Source organism: Tasmannia lanceolata, unplaced genomic scaffold (assembly GCF_043159265.1).
Source record: "Tasmannia lanceolata isolate RefF3 unplaced genomic scaffold, GAP_Taslan_0.1 ptg000048l, whole genome shotgun sequence".
Taxonomy (NCBI): Eukaryota; Viridiplantae; Streptophyta; class Magnoliopsida; order Canellales; family Winteraceae; genus Tasmannia; species Tasmannia lanceolata.
This window is the reverse complement of record NW_027518725.1, coordinates 4,329,422-4,344,781: the sequence shown is the minus strand read 5'-3', so window position 1 is coordinate 4,344,781 and position 15,360 is coordinate 4,329,422. Positions and strand designations below refer to the sequence as shown.

The 15,360-nt window shown below is 37.8% G+C and overlaps 1 protein-coding gene across 1 annotated transcript; it reads right to left on the bottom strand.

The window, feature by feature from the left end:
• Positions 1 to 5,240: 5,240 nt before the first annotated feature.
• LOC143864370 (aldo-keto reductase family 4 member C10-like) lies at positions 5,241 to 13,666 on the bottom strand. Its single transcript, XM_077375298.1, has 3 exons — positions 11,827 to 13,666; positions 9,927 to 10,175; positions 5,241 to 5,704 (listed from the first exon to the last, which is right to left on the bottom strand). Exons 1-3 carry the CDS (start codon positions 12,391 to 12,393, stop codon positions 5,444 to 5,446), a joined length of 1,077 nt encoding a protein of 358 aa, XP_077231413.1. The 5' UTR covers positions 12,394 to 13,666; the 3' UTR covers positions 5,241 to 5,443.
• Between the last annotated feature and the right edge of the window lie 1,694 nt (positions 13,667 to 15,360).

Here is a 15,360-nt window from a genome sequence, read left to right as displayed (position 1 = left end):
ATGGAGATTCCTCGTAGTTCACGTTCATTTGGACGAATATTGTCGGAGTACTAAAGTCAAGCATATGTTACTTTTATATTTTAAGAATAGCAAAAGGTGAATGACATGTTTCCACATTTTTTTACTTGGGACATCACCATCTAGGGTAAAAGATTAGTCATGATTCATAAATGCACTAGAGGGGAATGTCCCAAGAAAATAAAGGTTGAAAATAATCCCATAGCAAAATGACTAGTTTTCTAATTCCATCATTATCAGCTATTTTTCATAAAGAGAACACTCCAAATCCAAACATGACATCTCTCACATTTTATTATTTGAACAGGTGCTTATCTCCGATTATGACTGTATATGGGGGCTATCTCATGATCCCCTATTTTGCATGGACTGATGATGAAAACCCACAAATCAAAGGGGATATATCATCCTATGGCCTGCATTTTAGGGCACGACCTCTTCCATCTCCTGCCAAATAGTATTACTTCTTCACCTTAGGTATCTCTACCGGTTATGTCCTCCTTTTCATGAATAAACCACTAGTTATGGATCAATCGCCCTGCCCCAATTCCTCTACCGGTTCGAGAATCACATCTTTTCACATAACTCCGTGTTCACGTTCTAAGTCGTGGTGTGTATCTTTTAATCGGGGACTGGTCAGAGTTTTGTAGAACGAGCACGAAAGAGATGAAAAGGTCAAATGCATCAATCTTGGATTCCGGACACCCAACCTAGGAGAGTGGATGATCAATCGCCATCTCTCAAGTCCTAATGCCAACAAACCAATTCCTTAAAGCTTTGTTTGGTTGCACAAAAGCTCGGCAACCGTTGGAATTTTGTTTGGATTTGGCATGCAATGCCACGTTTGGTTGTCAAAATGCATTGGACTCCCATTGATTCCCTTGGATTTCTCTCATGTAATAATTGTTTGTCTTTTTCTTGTCCCTTTCTTCCAAAAGCCAAGAATTATGGTTGAAGTTCATAAGGAATGATGCTCTATATCTCTCTCTTCCATCTCTCTCATCTCTCTCTATATTGGTAATAACATCCCCTACTTTTTCTCCTACTCTCCGAGTATTTGCTACGCAACCAAACACTACTATGCAATTTTTGAGGTAACTCTAGGAAAATAAAAATGCTTGTCTCCTCCCTTTGACTTCCTATTCCACTACTACTCTCTGAGCCACTCCAAGCAACCAAACGTAGCATAAATGGAAACTATAGATAGCCGTGATTCATGAATTGGTCTTTGTCGAGAAGGTTATATAAGGATGACTTCTTTAGTTGTGAAAACCCCCACATCTTACTTCTCTTCTCTAGGCCAATCTTTCTTAATACTGGTTGGTTGGGCCTCTTATCTACGGTGGGGATCAAAATGGTTTAAATCATCCATTCATGTGGGTCATTCTCGTGGGTCTGCATGGCCTTCCACCATATAAAAAATACACAACTTATAATTGCCAAATGGTTTTGGAAGCCATTAATGCCACACTTGCAAGTAAGTTTAAATTGGAATAATCTTTGTTTAAATTGAAAGCCCCACAAATCAAAGAGTTTATATCATCATATGGCCCAAATTGTAGGGCACGGTCTCTTACATCTCCTGTGGGAATAGTATTAGTCAACCTAATCATCAACCATCCAGCTCTCGCTATCCATCCCCATACTAGTAAGGCCAGCGAAAGAGAAGTAGGTGACCTCCCTTGCCTAATTCTTGACGACTTGACCTTTCTATCCGTACCAGTGATGCCCTCTCTTTCACCGATTCACCACATGCTGTAGATCTATCGTCCTATCAGTGGCGGAGTCAGGATTTATGCATAAGGGGGGGCAAGCTTATACATGCTTATACATAAGGGGGCCAGGCCTTCAAATTTTAAAGGGTGTTGGGCCCAATTGAGTAAGGCCTATTAAGGATTTGGCCTAACTCAACAGGGGCAACTGCCCCCCTTATGCTACATGTAGCTCCGCCCCTGGTCCTATCCCCAATTCCTTTCTTTCTCGACCTCTCATCCGATGAAAGGTTCGGGAATCAAGTCTTTTTCACGGAGCCCGTGTTTTTTCATGTTAGTAGTCATGACGTTCATCCATAATCGGGGATTGGTCATAGGTTGTAAACCAGGCACGAAAGAGATGAAAAGGTCAAATGCATCAATCTTTGATTCCTTAGGCGAATGGATAAATCTCGTGCTGAAAAGGTCGAATGCGTCAATCTTTCTTTAATTCCTTGGGCGAATAGATAATCAATTGCCATCTCATAACACCACCCCAGAACCGATTCAATAAATAGAAATTATAGATAGTTGAGAATTGGTCTTTGATGAGAAGGTTCTATAAGGATGACTTCTATTGTTGTCAACATGGAACCCCCACATCTTGCTTCTCTTCTCCAGGCCAATCTTTCTAAATACAGGCTAGTTCTGTTGAAAAATTTGTTGAGGGTACTATTGATGATAGAAAACAGAAACTTGTTGCTTCAAGGCGTGATATCACTTTCCTTAAGACAAGATTCGCCCCCACTAGTAGTGTGCAAAGGGGATCCGCGAATTGCCTCCAAGATACAATGAAGCATAGTAGGGAAGCCCTACTAATGTTTGATAACGCGTAGCACTAGCGGAATCAAACCCGAAATGCCCTTCCAAAATTTCAAGCCTTAGAGAAATCTCTAGATTCTGTTTCTACAGAAAAACAGTATCTAGAACAGTAAACAAAAGAAAAACAGTATGTAGAAATACTTGGGGATTTTTGTAGGAGTGTAGAAGAGAGTGTAAAGTCAGTCAGAATTGACTGAAGTTTGCACATTTTTATAGACCATCTGGTGTCTTTTCAGTGTGAAAAACACCTCTACAGGGCACCTTTCCAGAATGTTTGAAATCTGACCGTTAGATCGCACCCATTGATATTGAATGGTCCTGATCGATTCTAGAGGTGACTGTTGGTTTGAGTAAAACCTCTCTCCAACCTAGTCGAAGTGCAAAGTGCGCCTAAAAAAGCGCCACTATGCGCCCTATAGCCCATTGCCCACGCCGCGCGCGTGCGCCCGTGCGCGTGTGCGAACGGTGCGTTGCACCGTCCCGCGGGTCCAACCATGGGTTCAACCCAATGTGCAGTCAACAAGAGTTAGAAAAGGTAGTGCTTTATAAGCCCTTCTTTTTCTTTTCTCTCATCCGGTACGGAACTATCTTTTCAACTACACTTCTACATCATTTTGTAAAAGCAAATATTTTCAAGAAAACATTTTCTTTTTCCCAAACGCTTTTGATAAAACATTTTCTAAAACACTAAAACATGTAATATACATGATTTTGAAAATGCAAAATCACTAACAAGTTCTGCCTCTTATCTACGATGAGGGTCAAAATGGTTTACATCATCCATTCACGTAGGCCTGCACGGTTGTCCACTAAAAAAAATATTAAAAAAAAAAAAAAAAAAAAAACTCCATAATTAATATTATAATTGCCAAATTGTTTTTGATGCCATTAATGTATAAATTGGAATAATTTTTCTTCAAACCCTAAGCAAGATTTGGTATTGCTTAATTTTCGATTTGCTAAAATAGTTATTAATGACAAAAACCAAAGTCATGTCTGGCAACCATGATTTTTTCAATGGAATATTTGTTGAGGAATTCTAGACTGAAGGGAGCCCTTGCAAAAAAGAGGTGAAACCCTTGCAAAAAAGAGTCTACATGATGGTGATGTGCAACCAATGGGAGAGCCCTTTCACCTCTTTTTTGCAAGGGCTCCCTTCAGTTTAGACTTCCTCATATTTGTTTACCCAATAGTGTGGGAGGGCAGGAGAGGGAGAGACCTAAGAGGGATTGAGTGAGGAGAGAGTGAAAAAAAAAAAAAAAAAACCTTACAAAACAAAAGAAAAAAATTCCAATTAAAATCCAATTTATTTTTCCGCTACTTCTCATACTCTCCTTCGCCACTACTCTCTCTAGTCTCTCCTCTTCCTACGCTCCTGCCCCTCCATTACCACTTGACAAATTAATATTCCATGGAAAAAAATTATGGTTGCCAAACATGGGGCAAGTGTCCCATGCTGACAGTGGTGGGTGCATTATAGTCTACATGTATTATTCTCTCGATAGATAAGGTCATTCGGCTGGACACAAGGAGGGGGAAGCAAAAACAAAGGAAAGTAGGGTCCAAGACAGCAATCACAATTCACAAGCCTCTCATATAACTACAAAAGTGAGAATGACAATCAGAGAGAGATTATGCTTTGATTTTTATGATATAACACTCAAAAGTTATCATATCATATCAAAGTTCCATAACTTCCCATCACCTAGAACCAAATTTTTGTCTTATTGATTTAATTCAAATAAGGTGGCTGTTATCCTCTTCTCGAAGAATGAGCCATGGAATGGATTTTTGCAAAATTGCCTGATTCGTGTGGGACACCGCTTGATTTTTGTCGTAGACTCGTAGCCGTGTCCCACACGAATCCTGGATGAATTTGACACATCGCTATCTCTTTTAAAATGTGAATCCTCTGTATCTTCGCTTAATTTTATTTTTTTAAGTGCAACTGCTCATCTCTTAATAAAAAATCTGGCACCTCGAACCCCCACAAAAACACCCACGCACCCAGCCCCACAAAAAAATAACATTCAAAACCTCCAATGATCCACACCATTCATTTGTTGGGCCCGACCATAGATAGCCCACGCCCCCAAAAAATCTTTCCTTAAACACAAAAAGGCAACGACACAACAGTTTCCACAAATTCAAAGGGTTAGGATTGCCTATGCTCAAGATTTTCTACGGTCAATCCATTATAGGACCCCACAAAATGAACGGTGAGGATCGCCAAACAGGGGGCGGAGCCAGGAATTTACACTTGTGGGGGGGGTACTAGCTTTCTGTAATAATTGGGCCATGGCCACGCCCATGCTATATGTCCCTCTGCCTCTGTTGCCAAATCAGCACGGCCGACCTCTACATGCACTTTTGCCATATTTTATTATAACTTTCTGTAATAATTTCTGCACATATCAGTACTATAAAAGACGTTTTGCAAGTCATTGAGGGGGGCGTGGCCACCCCCACGCTATAAGTCCCTCCCATCCCCGTCCCCCCCCCCCTCTGTTGCCAAATCAGGACGGCCGACCTGTACATGCAATTTTGCCATCTGTATAAAACATATTTAAGCCATAATTTTCACTACTAATACCTCTAGATTAAATCAACATGTATGAAATTCTTGTAGTCTTGATTAAATGCAATATATAGAGATGAAAATCTTTCTTTCATATACATAAGGATGAAGTTTGAATCCCGGCCCTGAGGATGGATCATCAGTAAGGCAAAGATGATTCAACTTCGTACACGCATAAAAATTTAAAAAAAGAAAGATAGGAAAGAATGAAAAGCTTACAAGTATTAATAAATCAATGTATTTGTATAAATCACAAGAAAAATAAGATCAAACATCATGAATATAATTCAATGTCGTCGTCCATCTCGTGCACGGCTTGGAGAGGACTACTTCCAGACATGAAGCCAAGTTCAGAGTGATTTATTCCGGGCCCATTACCAAAGAGACATACCTGTGGTTCAATCCTGTTCAACTTATTCCATTCATCATCAGAGAGTGACCAACTAAAGATGTCTATGTTTCTCTTGATCCGATCAGGCTTTAGGCTGCAGGGTAGAACACTGGTTCCTCGTTGCAGTCCCCACCGAAGAATAACCTACCAGAGATCAAAGAAAAGAAGTAATTCTCCTTTTACTCCATATCTATGTCACAAATATCTCCGACATTTTCAAGATGGGAAATAATAACAGTACAACCATAATTAGATATTTTCACAAACCAACTTGTCTTTTAGTATTTAAAGAGCTGTCAAAAGGTTATTACATCTCCCAAAAAGCTCTCACAAGCCAATTAAAGAAGAAAAGACAGCTGGGTTTGTGCAAATATCAAAATATGGTTGTGCCTATAACATTACGCTTTCAAAATATAGCGATTTTATCGTGACATTTTGATAAAACTACAAAATCCTGAGAATTTAAAAGCTAAAGCTATATTTTCATTTACCGCAATATTTTTACGATATTTTTATTTTTCTTAATTTATAAATTTTTAAATAATTTTATTTTTATTGTTTTCCCCGATATAAACCCGAAAAAATGGAAAAAAAATGTAATATATCACGAGATTTTCCATTGCCAAGAAATTTTTAGAACGATATTTGTGACTTAGCTCCATATAAGCAATAAAAGAAAAACCAGAGACCACTTTCTACTAGATATTTTACATCTTTTGAAGTAGAGAGAGCCCCTCCATCGCTGTACCATTACATGTTCATGTTCCTCCTTTCATGTTTACTACTAAAGATGATTTTATACAAGGAAAGGAGCTGAGTTTATTCCAGGAGAAAGGGTTCAACTCCATGTCAAAAGGCCTCGATTTAAGTAGTGATCCCTCTATTATTCCTTCTTATAGTGCTCTTGTTGTTGACGATCCTTTTGTTATTGGATTACTACTCCTGTTGTTGATAATCTTAATCTTCCTATTGCTATTCATAAGAGAGTTTGTATTTGTACGAGAGTTCATACCTGTACTCAACATCCTGTTTCTAATTTTGTCTCCTATTATTCATTATTTGATTCCCATTGTGCTTTCACAACCTCTTATGTTTCATTATTTGGTCCCTATCGTGCTTTTGCAACCTTCTCCTTTATTGTTTCCTTGTCATCTTGTGTTTTAAATGCTCTTGCTCAACCTTAGTGGATTTAGGCGATGTGTGAAGAAATGAGAGCAGTGGATAAGAACAACAATAAGGAATTTGTGGCACTTTCTAGTGTACTAAAAGGACATGTCGGGCGTAAATGGATCTAAGGAGAAGTACATGGTTGATGTGATGTGTCCATAGAGAGGTATAAGGCTTGATTGGTTGCCAAATACTTTACTCAGAGGAGACATTTGCATCGATTGCCAAGTTGAACTCTATCCGAGTGCTTTTGTCACTTGTAGCAAATTTGTCTTGGCCCGCCTTTCTCCATGGAGGCATCAAGGAGGAGGTGTACATGATGGTTCCACCTGGCTTCAGGTTTGTTAGTGGTGGAGTTATGTAATTTGAAGAAAGCTCTCTACGAATTAAAACATCCTCTGAGAGCTTGGTTTGATAGGTTCAATGGGGCACTTAAGAAGTTTGGAAGTGTTCAGAGTTTGGTTGATCATACCCTATTCCTCAAGCGAAAGGTGATAAAATCACAACTCTCATTGTTTGTGTCCATGGAGAAAGCTATAACTGGTAATGACTCAAAGGAAGTGCAAGATCTGAATTTGAAATAAAAGATCTTGGCCATTGAAATACTTTCTTTGGATCGATGTTGATGGATCAAGGAAAGGGGCCTTTATCTCGCAGAGAAAGTATGTTATGGACTTGTTGAGTGAAACAAGAAAGCTTAGTTCCAAACATGTAGATATTACTATTTAACCAAACCATACATTAAATTAGATTGATGGGAATCCACTTGTTGATTCTAGGAGATTCAGAGACTCATTTGAGAGACTAATTTACCTCTCTCATCTTCATCCTGGCATTGCTTACACAATGAGTGTGATCAGCTAATCCATGCATTCACCACATACCTCACCCTTGGAGGCAGCATATAGGGTTCTTCAATATCTGAAAGGCTATTCTAGTAGAGGCTTACTGTTTGGTAACCATGGGCATGTCATGGTTTAGATCCATGGCTCATTGGGTGTGTTAAAGTATAAAAGATAAATAAAGCTTTTCTCCAACAACTAAAGCTTTTGGAGAAGTTGGTAAGTTAACATGGTATCAAAGCCAAAGGTCTCGAGTTCAAACCTCCCGGATAGCAAAACTCCACATGCGATGGTCGGCCCAAAGTGGGACCACATGTGCCACGTGTTTGCCAAGTGGGCCACATGTGCGGGGGAGGGTTAAAGTATAAAAGATAAATAATGCCTTTCTCCAACAGCTTAAGCTTTTGGAGAAATTGGTAAGATAACAGGGTGTATGAGCGATTGCGACTAATGATACACGTATATGAGTTGGGTTCCAAAGTTCAGGAATCAATACCTATGTGCTTGTACTTTGACAACAAGGAAGCAATTAGCATCACTCTCAATCCATTTCAACATGATCATACAAAGAACAATGAGATTGATAGAACCTTCATTAAGGAAAAGTTACATGACCATACGAAGAACATTGAGATTGGTAGAAACTTTATCAAGGAAAAGTTGTTGGCAGGTCAAGATTTGTACACCCTATGTTAGAACAGAAGAGCAATTGGTATCAGTCTTGACTAAGGGTGTGTGAAAAGCTCATCTGCAAGGAATCTTATGCAAGCTAGGCATGATAAATATCATTTTTTTAATGGTGGGCATGATAGATATCTTAGCACCAGCTTGGGGGGGGGGAGTGTTGTGATGGGCCCTATCATATACTCATTTATGAGGGGTATTCATATAATTTGTTAAAGTAAGCTGCTACCCTAATAAAAGTTGGGTTTCATTGGGTTAAACATAGTTCATGATTATTCCCTTTTTCCCTCGTCCCTTGTCTTCCTTTCTTTTTCTTCTTCAAACCCTAATACAAGTTGGATTTACAACCATATCATTTCTGGGTAGTAAAGAAATGGCGGCAGATACTCTAAAATCGATGATAAACTACTTTTGTATGGTTAAAATTGCAATCTTCAGATGGGTCAGATTTTCCTGGGATTTTTACGCAGTTAGACCATTAAACAATTCTTAGCTCAAGTCATGACTGAGATCCGAAAGATAACATCGGGAGTTAATGAGATGTACAAATCAAATCGGCAAGTGTCAATTTTACATTAGTCGAGCACACTACACTGGGACAAGCTGAGACATGTTTCTACTTGGTGAAATTTTGTTTGAGAAATTAAGGGATAATCAAATTTTTTAAGTACCTAGAACTTCTCTTACTTTCCACAATAAGTACTGCTTGCCATCTTCAAAAGATAAAAGCTATGATTTAGCCGGACACTTTGAATTTATTGCTGACACACATGTTGTGTTGTGTCCGACACGACACCTGTGCCCACACGTGTCGACACTCCTTTAGCACTTGTAAATGTACTGCTAAAAGTGTCAGTAACTTTATATGTATGTGCATGAATGAGCATGCCACTATTTCTAGATTTTTAGGGGTTTCCATGTCAGATGCCTTGTATTCGTGTCAAAACTCGACACATGAATCTGTAACCACAAATCATGATTATATGTACTTTCTATTTTAGTTGTGTCCCCGTTTCTAAATTTTGGGAGTTTGCCGTGTCCGACAATCCGTGCCCGTGTCGACATGCGACACTCGTGTCCGTGTCCACAAATCATAAGATAAAAGGTATTTCCATCATGTCTTATGTAACAGCTAAGCGAACTCAAGTAGTAATGATAATAAAAGGAGCAAAAGAAGAACGATAAAAACACTGCCATCATGCTCCCATGTAACTTTACCATTTTCTTGTTGTGCATGTCCTTATTTTTTGTTTAATCAATGTGTTGAAAATTTCTTCAGCATATTTATTCCTAGAAACTTTTTGGGTTCTTGAGGACTGATTTCAAAAGGGCACTTGGCAAGTCATGTTTTACTCTGCCATTGCTGAAAATAATATCTTATTCCTTTTTGCACCTTTTTTTTTTCGATCGGTTTCCTTTTTGCACCTAATAAATTTTTCACACAATATCGATTTATTTTATTGGTTGGAACAATTTCTTGGTATACTGTTGGACCAATTTTGATTTATTGAAATGTTTTGTGGGTTGAACTAATCATCGGATTTTTAACTTTGTTACCCGTTTATTCTTTAAATAGAAAGTGACAACAAATAATTTCATCAAATATATCCCCAATGATCCTAATTAATTGCTGAAGAGATTACTTCGAATTAGACGTACATAATCTACTATACCTGCTCAGGTGTCTTCTTGTGACGATCAGCAATATCTGCAACAACAGACAGTTTCAACATTGGTCCATGTACGGATCTTGACCGTCCAAATGATATCCTAGGAGTTCCAGGTTCATCTTCTGATCCACTATCAGATAGACCAGAATGGGAAGGAGGTACACCCAATGGGGTGTGAGCCGACATGTGAATACCTTTCAATTGACAAAACTTTACAAGCTCATCTTGCCTCCAAAAAGGGTGCAACTCTACCTAAATGAAAATAATCAATGTTCAGTCAACCAACTCCAATATAGAGTTCAAACTACCGAGCCACAAATAAAATCTCATAAAAAGACATATTTCATTTACATGTGAGAAAATAAATATTGTATATTCAAATTCAGAAAGCGTACTGACATTGGCACTAGTCACTACCATGTTTTGATAAGTGCACAGGATCACCTTGTATTTTCTTTTCTAATTTGCTTCAGAGAGCCTTTTGGGAATTGTAATAACCTCTGATAGTTAGTTAAATAATAAAAGACAAGGTGGCCTAGTGCAATTAACAAAACATGGTAGTGCTAATATCAATAGCCTTCAAGCTATGATTTGGCCGACACTTTCAAGTTATTGCTGGCACACGGTCAAAACTCATGAGTCAAAAGGGGTCTTGATTGACTTTATAACACAAAATGCATACCAGGACAAAAACGCAGACAAGCTAAAAGGAAGTCGACTCAGGGGAGTTTCGAAACTATGTCTGCATGTTACATAGTAGTATTTCTTCAAGTGAGGACCCAAACATTCTAGATTGGATGGAGAAGAGCATGTGGGCACTAGAAAGGAACACAAGATGCTTCAAAAGAATTAAGTAAATAATCATATAGAATATCAACACCTATGAAAGTCTTAACATGGTCGTAGCACTCATGAAAAAGGCACCATTCGACCTGCGACAATAATCATGGATTTCATCATCAAGAATGCCTGAGTTTTGATAAGAAAAAAAAAAAAAAAAAACTGCAGTAGCAAAACGCTTCAGCACCTCCCCTAATAGTGACTGGAATCACATTGATACAATTAGAACTATCCATTCAACAGGTTTAAAAATCTTTTCCTTTCGGCTATTTGAAAGAAAAGAGCATGCTCTGACAACTTTCGAAATTGTCAAAACAACAAGAATAATAAGAGTATGGCATTCCATTGTACTTGAAAGCAGCTTCAATGTGTTAACCAAGTATACATGAGATACTAGATCATTGCAAAAGAACTTAATCTGCTCATAATTAGTTCTCAGCTATGTTGCATCAGTACACGAGTGTCAGAATCCGACACGGATATCAAGTGTAGGATTTCAGCAAGCCTAAAAAACAAAGATTCGTGGACACACCAAAATATTTAATCATTTCTCAAATTTTAATTTTTTTAACTAATAATACAGTTATTACAAGTAATACATTGAAAATTTTAATGGGTTAAGTACACATATTGTTTTATTTTCATATAAAAAACTTTTCATTAGCATGGATAAAATTCAAAGCATGTGAAAATTATAAAGTTGTAGTAGTAGTATTCAGAAAAAAGTAGATAAAAGAAATCTAGTAAGTGCCGCTGAGAATCATAAAATATTGGAATCTGACATGGGTAATTCAACCATTCAAAAGGATCTGTGTGACATGGGTTCTCAGTAGCAAATCAAGCCCCATTATCGCTAATTCTCTACCATTATGCGGACTGTTTAGAAATACTTGGTTGACATACAAGCTATGAGGACGGAAAGTCCCTATGAGTAGACTATAGAACTCTCACCTTATGGTTAACAAAAAACTCATTCTAAGAGATAGTTTCAATTCCTAACAACTGATAATTCAAAATTTACCAAATTGATGCAACAAGAAACAAAAAACATTATTCGTGTAACCTGATTGACTGCTGGGACGATCTTCGCAAAGTGGAGCAATTCTTCGATTTGCTGAACGCAAAAATTACTAACACCGATCGCACGAACAAGACCCATTTGCACAAGACTTTCCATGGCCTCCCATGTCGATTTTAATCGATGTGAGAACTGCCTATACTCACTTCCTGACTTCCAAGGACGATCAGTAGCATCCTCAAAAGCAGAACTCTCAGGCCAATGAACCAAAAAAAGATCCAAATACGATACACCGAGGCTCTGCAGAGAAACTCTAATAGAATTCTCTACCCTCTTATGGGAATTTGTAGTACAATATAATTTTGAAGTCAAAAACACTTCTTCCCTCTTAAGACCGCCATCAAAAGATTCAGCCAATGCTTGCCCAACTTCAGTCTCATTGCCATAAAGATGAGAACAATCTATGTGGCAATATCCAGCCTTCAACGCTGTTTTTACAGCATCGACACAGAGTTCTCCTCCACTCTGCCATGTTCCAAGCCCCATGGCGGGAATTCTTCCTCCCGTATTCAACAAGTAGTAGTTTCCTACAGCCCCTCCTTTTCCCTTCATTCTCTCTATCTCCTTTGGAAAACACAGCTAACTCTAAAATCTCAACTGAGAAGAGAAAATCCCAAAAAAAAAAGAGAGAAGAAAAGAAAAGAAAAAAAATCCTTGAGGGAAAGTCCAAGGACCCCAAAAAAGACTAATTGGAAAGGAGAAGAGGCTGTTCAAATAAACACCCAACAATACAACAAACTCACATGTGAAGAAGAAAACCCTGGGAATCTCACTATCTCTTCAATGAAGGAGAAAAACTAAGTCAAAGAAATACCCAAATTTTGAGAATAAATCCTCACAAGAAAGAAAAAAACCAACTAACCCAATGATCATAGAAAAGGAAGAGAAAAGGCCACGTCAAACTAAGCCCCAACAATCAAATAATCTTAGTTATTTGGGAGAAAAACCTCGGTGATACACAATCTATGCAATGACGAAGAAAAACCAACTCAAAGAAATACCCAATGTTTCAGAAAGAAATCCTTACCAGAATGGAAAACCCAAGAATCGAATGATCTCAGTAAAGGAAGAGAAGAACCCAAGTCAAACTAACCCCAACAATCCAATAATCTTAGTTGTTAAGGAGAAAAAACCCAGAAATACTACAATCTCTTCAATGAAGAACAAAAACGCACTCAAAGAAATACCCAATGTTTCAGAAATTAATCCTTATCAGAAAGAAAAACCAACTGATCCAATTATCTCAGTATAAAGGAAGAAAAATACCCAATTCAAACAAAGCTCCAACAATCTAATAACTTCATACTCTCTCCAATAGAGGAGAACATGCCACCTTAAAATACCCTTCAAGAAATCCTACTAATAGTCTATTTCCTTTTTTTTATTCCTTAAAAACAAAACCCAACAATCCAAGGAAGGAAACCCGACTAAAATCCATGCTTCCCCATCAAATTACAAACATTCCACGCCTTCATTTTCCAAGAAATTCCCACCATTGACCTCTTTATCAGCCCTATTCATTATTCAACAACATCAACTTCATCTAGAAAACCATTTGATATTAAAATCCAAAAAGAATTAAAAAATGGGAAATAATACGTCAGCACTTTCCTAACCGAGGAGACTGAAATTCATTGACCACCAAGGCACCAATCTATATGAATTACGAAATAACATTCATTGATCAGAGAAAATTCATGGGTTTTTGGAGGACTAGAACTCTAGAAGAAGTTATATGGGAATTACCAAGGAGAATTGTGTAAAATGCCCTCAGTTCAACAATAGATTACAATCGAGAGAAGAGAGGCAGTAAGGAATTTTGCACTTGAAATATTTGAAATGGGTTTTTGTCGAAATTGTCTTTTCCCTTTCTTAGTTGAACTAGAATTTTATATGGATGCTTTGATCCTAGATTTACGGTTGAGGGATTGGGAAGGAAAAGAAAAAAATTAGATAGTAGAGGGCCCATAAAAAGTCTAACAGATGACCCACCTGTGGGCCCGGTTATGCTTTCATATAACTTACACATAAATGGCTTAATTGTACTCTCATATGGCCCACATGGTGGGAAAGTTACCTTATTTAAGAACTAGTAATTGTCGTGGGAAACTTAAGCATAGGAAGCGTTTGGTAGGTTTTGGAAAAATAGGATACATAACCTTCTTAATGGCACACGATAAAGGCATGTGAGGCTCTTTTGTCTTCTGCAAAGAGGAGGCAAGAGAGAGATACAGAGGACGAGAGAAAGAGAAAAGAAGAGAGTTTCTTCTTGGTTTTCTCCTGTGTACAGTCTCGGTTAAGTCTTGGCTGTTCTCACTTGCACAAACCAGCCACGAAATGGCTTTCCTCGAAATTGGCTAGCAACACATCATTTTCGATATGAAATTGTCACACTATATACGAGATATGGCTACATATAATATATATACACCAACAATTTGGTATATATGCCAGGCAAATTTTGTTAGAGATGCATAATTTTGGAGTGAGGCCATGTTTATTCACCATTTTCTAATCAAGTTTCTATATTTTCTAATCATTGCTCTGTAAAGAAGAAAGAAAATATATTTTTTCTCACACACTTTTCTAACATGTTCATCCCCTCTTCTTTGTCTTTTCTTAGGAACTATCAAGAAAATATAAAAATAGATGGTGAAAAGAATTAATAATAATCTTTAAGGGATTTGTCACTATATTTCTCTCTTTTTTCTTTTTTTTTTTGGCGGGGGGGGGGGGGGTAGGTAAGCTGGGGATTGAACCTCTGGCCTCTAGGTTGAATAACAAAGCATTTCTAAATTAGTACTAAATATTATAATATGTTGGAAAAACATTTATCTCAAATGACTAAGAATTTTAAAATGATGCCCACATTCTTATTATAAGGGATTTGCTAAGAAAAAGTTTTTTCAAGAAGTTTCCTAGATCCAAACATGACCCTTCTTGCCTTTGATTCTAAAGTGACTTTTTGTGTGGTCCTTGTTTCAAGTAAAATATCCTATTATATTAGAGTACGTTACGTGCTCACATGGAAGAAATAAGTTTATTTAGATTTTGTTGCTTTTGGGATTTGCTTTCTAGTTGTTTTAGATAAGTAGGAGTGTTATTGATAAGGGTTAGTTAGATTATAGATTTTCTATAAATTTCATGTATGCATACTTTTAGAAAAATGAAGAATCTAATTTGAGAAATTGTGTTTTCAGGTCCCAAAGGAGGACGACCCTTCCCTCGAAGTGGGTCGAGAGGCCGATCTTCCCTCCGAGAAGATTAAACCGTTGTGAACTGATTTAGGTTTGTAACAAGTAGTATCAGAGCCGTCAATCACGCGCCATGGGTTGTGAGATTTGGAATTCCTTGTGTGATGATTTTTGCAAGATTTTTTTCAGAATTCATGGAAGAACAACTGCGATTTTCGGAAGGCCTAAATAAAATCAGCATGGTGATCAAGGAAATGTGAGAAGAAAGAAAGCTAAATCTGAAAAATGCGCAAATTGATGACCGGCTGATTTTGGTACACACCCT